The sequence below is a fragment of the Vigna unguiculata genome, chromosome 8 (genome assembly GCF_004118075.2).
Source record: "Vigna unguiculata cultivar IT97K-499-35 chromosome 8, ASM411807v1, whole genome shotgun sequence".
NCBI classification, from domain to species: domain Eukaryota; kingdom Viridiplantae; phylum Streptophyta; class Magnoliopsida; order Fabales; family Fabaceae; genus Vigna; species Vigna unguiculata.
Window position 1 is genome coordinate 7539216 of NC_040286.1, and position 7403 is coordinate 7546618.

The following is a 7403-nucleotide window of genomic DNA, read 5'->3' on the forward strand; positions in this document are numbered from 1 at the left end:
TGAAAACATTTCAAGTTTACATTTGCAAAGTTAATTTTTCTTTGAATGTTGAGGATGAAAATATCTTTAAATAACCATATATAAGATTGTCCATTTCAACTTATATTTATTAATTTTACTTTTAAACAAATTTATTTTAAACTAATATTTTTGTACGACTTACATGCAATTAACATTGAATTCAAATATCAAAAGTTTGTGTTGACATATATAAGATATACAATCAAGAAAAACACCAACGTGAAGAAACATCTCTACATAGTGCGCACGAGAGACACACTTTTGAAATCAAATAAATCAAACATTTCACCTCTGAATTAGTGAATGAAATTAAACAGATTAAATATGATTTCTATAGAGTTTAAATAAAATTTTAATATTATAGAATAAGTGGTTTTTTATTTTAGGTTATATATATATATATATATATATATATATATATATATATATATATATATATATATATATATATATATATATAGACACACTTTCATCTCTAAAACAAATAATTTTTTTATTCATATTATAATGTGATTATGCGACATTTTTACCGTTTTGTATTTTTAAAAAAAAGGCAAGTGATATCAAATAGCATTCACTAGTTTCCATATTCCATGTGATAGCTAGAAAGAATATACTCTTATATTATAATAAATGTTATTTAGGTACCTAAAAATATACTTTCATAAAATTATTATTTTTGAATTTTGAGGAAACTGGAATAATTTTTTAGTAACTAAACTCATTTATTTTTCATTTTACAATAATAAAAAACAACAATTTTGAGAAAAAAGTATAAAGAAATATTTTTTTTATAGAAAAAAAAAATTAATTTAATTGAGACTATAAAGTCATTTAAATAAATAAGAAGTTATGTATAATATAAAAAATTATTCAAAAATGTAATTATGGTAACACCCCTAAAGTCTTGTCTAAAGAGTCTTTTTCTTCATTCAAATGTCTGAGTCAATGTCTACACTATGAAATCTAAAAACTCTACATTTCTACACCATTAAACGTTATAACATATAGAAAGGTAAAGTTTGAAAGGTAGCTTAGTTTTTTGTTTTTTTTTCTTCCACTAGATTGAGTTTGAATATATGAATTTGAATTATTTTGTCCTCATCATGTTCTTATTGACTTCACTCGTATTTTCCGTCAGATCACTCAGCATTTCAATGATTTCACTTTACACCTTTGAAACCCCTCCTGAAAAAAAGGTTGAAAATGTTGTCAACTTCAGACACAGAAACAACAAATGGAAATGTCTTATTATTTATGTACAAATATATGCATAATGGTCTGAAATACAACCTCAAAAGTATCCCCATTTTAACTTGTATGTTTTGAACCCCATGTCATGCAAATGGGAATCATCCTTTCTTTTTAGGTAAAGGCTTATGTTGTAGTACAAAAGTTCTCCTTATGCCCCGCTAGTGGCAGCCTTCAAATAATATTAATAAGTATCAGAATGGAGCACTTTGCATAGTTTTCCAAGATTTACTCAATCAATGAGATCTTTCATGCATGACATGGGGTTCAAAAGATATCACACATCAATGTCGTTAGTCATTATTTCGTTTAATACTCTCACATAGTTTAGGAGTTGAAATTAAGAATAAATTAAATACATCTTTCTCTTCCAATCATTTGAGACATTTTAAATACAAAACCGTGATAGAAGTTTTAGACCGTAAAATGAACGATACTCAGATGAAGTGATTGTTCCTAACATTGTCATCTCAACAAACTTAAAATCGAAACAATTACAAAAATCTATACAAAAAATTGTTAGAAACCTCACATTGACTAATATATAAGTGGATGGAAATCTTATCTTATAAGCTAATTTTGTGAGATTGAATTAGGCTTAAAGTTTACTTCTTAACACTATATCAGAGTTATAAGTTCGAGTCTATCCTACTGGGATTTGTTATTATTCGGCTTATTATGTAACCTGCTATAAGGAAATTTGTTATTTGTTTGGGTCTATTGAGCCGTTATGGGACCATATATTAATGCTTAGTCTTATGCTTATGTTTGGAGATCCCACATCGACTAAAGATAAGATAAATTTATAATATATATAAATGGGGTGAAAACTTCACCTTACAAACTAATTTAATGAAATTAAATTAGGTTTAAAGTCGACTTTTCAATTTTGCTTTGCAAATGAAAGAAAGAGATAGATGTTATATATATTCAAATTTCTTATAACAAAAGTTGACTCATAATTTTGTTTATAAAAGTAGTGAGTTTCACACTTACAAAATACAATATTATTGGTACCGGCCATATGCAAATGGAAGAATGAAGGCATAATAGTTTGGACTATATATGATGTTGCATCGTTGCATATTTGAGTTTATCAAATTGGCATGGAGCACATGTAAATTCTTTATTTGGTGGAACAAGACAATCTTGTGCATTTGGTTTTCATACTAGAAGACAAAGCGTGTCCTATTTTTGTCCACAAAAGCTAAAGGGAAACAAAAAGGATCCTCTATCAAAAAATTTCTGTTTTTTTCTCCCTTTGCCGCATGAGTGAAACATTATCATGGAATAAAGAAAAAGGTTTCTTTCTCCCCTTTCTTATTTTAATATTTAAGATCTTGAGATTCCACACTCACAAATTGTTTGTTCCTTCTTTTGTCTTATTCAACCATATTCCTTCTTCATAAGCCAAAATCCGACACAACATAGTCCAATAGCCAACCCCTCACCCAATTGTATATGGTTTTAACCTAATCTCAAACATGTTCTTACAATATTTTTTATATATTAAGGTTGTGAAAATCAATCCAACCAAATCCAACTTTGCTTCCTTGCACTTTTGAAATGGCCACTACTCTCTCTGAAGCCTATAGAGACCACCCTCTCCACCTCCATCATATTATCCCCTTAGACTTTTCTTCACTTAGAACCTTGCCTGAAACCCATGCATGGCCTCAATCTGAAGATGCTCATCATCATCATCATGGGGTTGGATCATGCATACCCATCATTGATCTCATGGATCCTAATGCCATGGAACTCATAGGCCTTGCTTGTGAGAACTGGGGTGCCTTCCAATTGAAGAACCATGGCATACCCTTAAATGTTGTTCAAGAGGTTGAAGAAGAGGCTAAGAGGCTCTTTGCCCTCCCCGCCGACCGGAAATTGAAGGCCCTACGCTCCGCCGCCGGCGCCACCGGCTACGGCCGGGCACGGATATCATCATTCTTCCCCAAGCACATGTGGCATGAAGGATTCACCATCATGGGCTCTCCATGCGATGATGCCAAAAAGATTTGGCCTAATGACCATACAAGGTTTTGGTAAGTACATAGAATCTCATGCATTTCCATGCAACGTGGACATTCATATGCTAATAGCTACTCTCTTTTTGCTAACATCAAATTTTAATTTCAACATAATGGAATCCATTACAACATCATCCATCATCTTGGTTTTTCGAGTTTGTCCTAGAAATTTGAAAGAGTCTCCATCATCCATTAGTTTATGTTTTGCACAATTCTTCATTGGAAAACGCATATTCTCCAATATACAATAATAAATGAAAGAATAAAGAAAAATATATGCTTTTGTCCTCATTTGCTAAATGATTAGATTTTTTTTAGGCCATCACATGAACATGATAAAATGAAATAACTTTTTCACAAAATGTTGGCTTGTATAAGTTTTTCCTAATATTAAATAACCTCCATAACCCACTGGAATCAACGGTGGTAGAAAATTCAGATCATTAATTTAGTAGAAATCTTATTAAATTCAAACTTTATCTCATAGCATTAAAAAAATATCAAAGAACCTCTGTGAAACACGTATTATATATATAAACTTGATCTGATTAAACTTGCCCATTACAGAACGTCTTTATCTATCTATCTATATATATATATATATATATATATATATATATATATATATATATATATATATATATATATATATATATACAAAAAATACAACTTAGGTGCACCTTATTATACGTGTAATTTGGTACCATTATCATTGAAAATTATACTATAAAAAGTCCATATGAACTAATTTCAATTACAAAATTAACACCAAAATACCTTATAAACTAAAATTTAAGTTAATACATGTTAATGATTGATGTGCTCTGAATCTCTACTTAACTGAGATATAAACCTCAAAATTCGTACTTAACATGATCTTATTTTGAAGTTAATGTTAATTAAAGGTTGAGAAGAGAGAAAAGTTCCATTCTGAAACATATTTGCATTTGCATATTTGAAAATGAGTGATAAGATGATTTAGTAGTTAGGTCAAAAGGAAGAAAGAAAAAAATCGCAGGTTCAATATCTTTATATCTCTGTTAATAATTTGAAAAAATAAAGTTGGTTTGATAAATTTAGAAAGGAAAGTAAGAGAGATTGTGTGTTCAACTTTCCAATTAAAAAAAACTAACAACAAAAATTTGTCCATAAAGAAAAGAAAATTGCATATTTGAATGAAAGTTGTTGTTGGACAAAAACCTTAATTTTGAAAATCCAATGAAAGTATGTTTGTGTTTATATGCAGCAACATAATGGAGAATTACCAGAAGCAAATGAAGTTGCTAGCAGAGAAGCTAACCCACATGATCTTGAGCCTGTTGGAGATTTCTGAGGATGAAAAGGGGTGGATTGGTTCAAGTAACCTGTGTGAAGCGGTTCAGCTGAACTTCTACCCTTGTTGCCCTGAGCCGAACCGAGCCATGGGTCTAGCCCCTCACACAGACACTTCCCTCTTCACAATCCTCCACCAGAGCCAAACCAGTGGCCTCCAAATCTTCAAGGAGGGTGCAGGGTGGGTCTCCGTGCACCCTCACCCCAACACCCTCGTTGTTCACACCGGTGACATTCTTCACATCTTGTCCAACTCAAGGTTCCGCTGTGCACTTCACCGTGTCATGGTGAACAGTGCAAGACAAAGATACTCTGTCGCTTATTTCTATGGCCCCCCTTTGGATTATGTTCTTTCTCCATTGCTTCTTCTCACTTCCTTCCCTCGTTTTCGTTCTTTGTCTGTCAAGGACTACATTGGCCTCAAGGCCAACAACCTCGGTGAAGCATTGTCTTTGATTAGTACCATTCACAACTAGTTAATCTTCATCACTTTCTTTAACCTAAAATATTTACTTTATTCTTGTTATCAACTACTTATTATAGTCAAAAGTAGTCATTAACATGGTTAAAGAATTCATTTTTTAATTAAGGGTGTTGTTAATAATTATATAGATGCACTTAAACATCTTAATTTTAATTAATTTCATTTTCTTTCTTATGGCAACCTCGTTCAATGTCGGTAGAGAGATGGATCTTTTAAGAGTATTTCACATTTCAAAAATTTCTTGATTCTCAATAAGAGATATTTGGTTATCTGAAAAAATAAATAATGGGTTTTCTTTGTTAAAAGAAATACATACGGAAAATTAGACCTACCAATAATTTTTTTCAGTATTGGACTTTGGTCATATTTGTTGAAGGAAATCATTCTTCAATGTTAACTTTTAATTAGGATGATGATAGGGGAAATAAAAAAACAAATAGAGACTGGTCAATTGAGTCCTTTTCAAATTATTGGTTTCTTTTAGAGTTTTGCTTCTTTGATTAATTGGAAAACTGGGATGTTGAAAAGTCTAACGTGCTTCTTATTGTTTCTATATTTGTGGCTTAAATAGAAACATGGGAAATGGTTAATTCAATCATTAAAAAGTTAAAAGATTGAAACTTTATTTTTATTCTTCAAATATATATACTTTTAATAGTGGCTATTGTTAGGAGGAAGAAAAAACTCACAGCTCATTATTTTTAGCTAAAATAAAAAATTTATTTTGATCAGGATTAATATACAAAACTAATGCCTCTATAGACTTCAACATTTGACTTTTTGGCTCAATAATCTTTTTAGTTTTTTAAGCATAAAACAATCAGTTTAATTTCAAAATATAGTCACGTATTATTTTTTATTTTTTAATTTTGGTCTCAATAATTGTCACATATTACTTTAAATTTATAGAAAACTTAATTCTTATTTTTCCGAAAACATCTCTAGAAAAACTCGTGTAACATTATCCATACGTAATAAATTCACATCTATGAGTAGTTTCTGTCAAGCATGACTTTAAATCCATTTCATACCAAACCTTTATACAATTTTGTAGTCGTGAAGTTTCGTCTTGATTTGGCGGTGCCATTTGTATTATATGGTTATGTCTATGAGTTTTGCAAACATCAATGCCTAAATCCTACACGTATGTGCTTCCTCAATAGTTGACATTCTTGGCACTTGAATGAGACTTTTGCTTTACTATTTAGTTTAATTATAGTTTCTTAGTTTGTCTTTATAAAAGACAACTTTTTATTTGTTCTTATCTATGATGGAATGCTTATTTTCAAAATAATATATGATATAGATGTTTAATATAGACTATTTATTGGTATTGATATTAGTTATAGGTTTGATATAGATGTCATTATGTAGTAATTTAAAACTCATTATATCGATTTTGTTCAAAATAATGACAAATATGTCTTTTACAAGTTTTTTTTTTTTATGATAATTATAACATATATTACATCGATTATTTAAGATAACTGATGTCATTTATGTCACAACACATTGGTTGTTTTAAAGATGCAAAATAATGTGTTTAATTCTATGATATTTGGAATTTGAGACTATTTAACGAATATTTTTAAGGTAATGATAATCATTGAAAAGAAAAACATTGAGAGAAGTGGATAGGGTATAAAGACTTACGTTATGGATTATTTTCATGTTATTGTATTTATACATCTAAGCATAGGTGATGAGTGCGTATTTTTGCCGTCATTTAATGTTTAATTCTGGATATTTAATTGAATTTGTGTGTTTAAAGATTGATTTAATTGGAATTTTCTATAATTGGGTTTATTGAGCATGAGATACAAAAACATGTTAAAAATAGTTTTTTAATTGCATAAATGTTCTTTGGATATTTTGAGGTGTGTTAGTGCAACTGCAGCTAAGTTGAGCTAGGGATGGCAACGGGGCGGGACGGGTACGGGTATCATGATCCCATCCCCATCCCCATAATAAAAATTCATCCTCATCCCCATCCCCAAACCCAACGGGTATACAACTTTTGACCCATCCCCATCCCCACCGGGTAACGGGTATTTTCTTATACCCATACCCATACCCATTTTTTTATTGTTCCATATATCAATTAAATATTTTTTATAAAAAAAATTTAAAAATCACACCAACGGAATCATGATACTATCAAAATATTCAATATTAAAATAACATACTCTTTTTGATTTTCATGATGTCAAATATTAAGAAAAATATTATAATAGTATAAATCTCAAATTAAAGTATCAAATAACAACTAAATAAAATTCAAATAA

At 30.0% G+C, this 7403-nt stretch overlaps 1 protein-coding gene across 1 annotated transcript; it reads left to right on the forward strand.

The window, feature by feature from the left end:
• The first annotated feature begins 2418 nt into the window (after positions 1-2418).
• LOC114193468 (gibberellin 3-beta-dioxygenase 1-like) lies at positions 2419-5140 on the forward strand. Its single transcript, XM_028083288.1, has 2 exons — positions 2419-3317; positions 4549-5140. The coding sequence occupies exons 1-2, from the start codon at positions 2839-2841 to the stop codon at positions 5108-5110; spliced, it is 1041 nt and encodes a 346-aa protein (XP_027939089.1). The 5' UTR covers positions 2419-2838; the 3' UTR covers positions 5111-5140.
• The last annotated feature ends 2263 nt before the right edge of the window (positions 5141-7403 follow it).

What these genes read in the sequence shown, in the direction of transcription:
- LOC114193468 (XM_028083288.1), top strand. Translation starts at nt 2,839, where the DNA reads ATGGCCACTACTCTCTCTGAAGCCTATAGAGACCACCCTCTCCACCTC. An exon ending in AATGACCATACAAGGTTTTG is followed by an intron (nt 3,318 to 4,548) that starts GTAAGTACATAG and finishes GTTTATATGCAG; the next exon opens with CAACATAATGGAGAATTACC.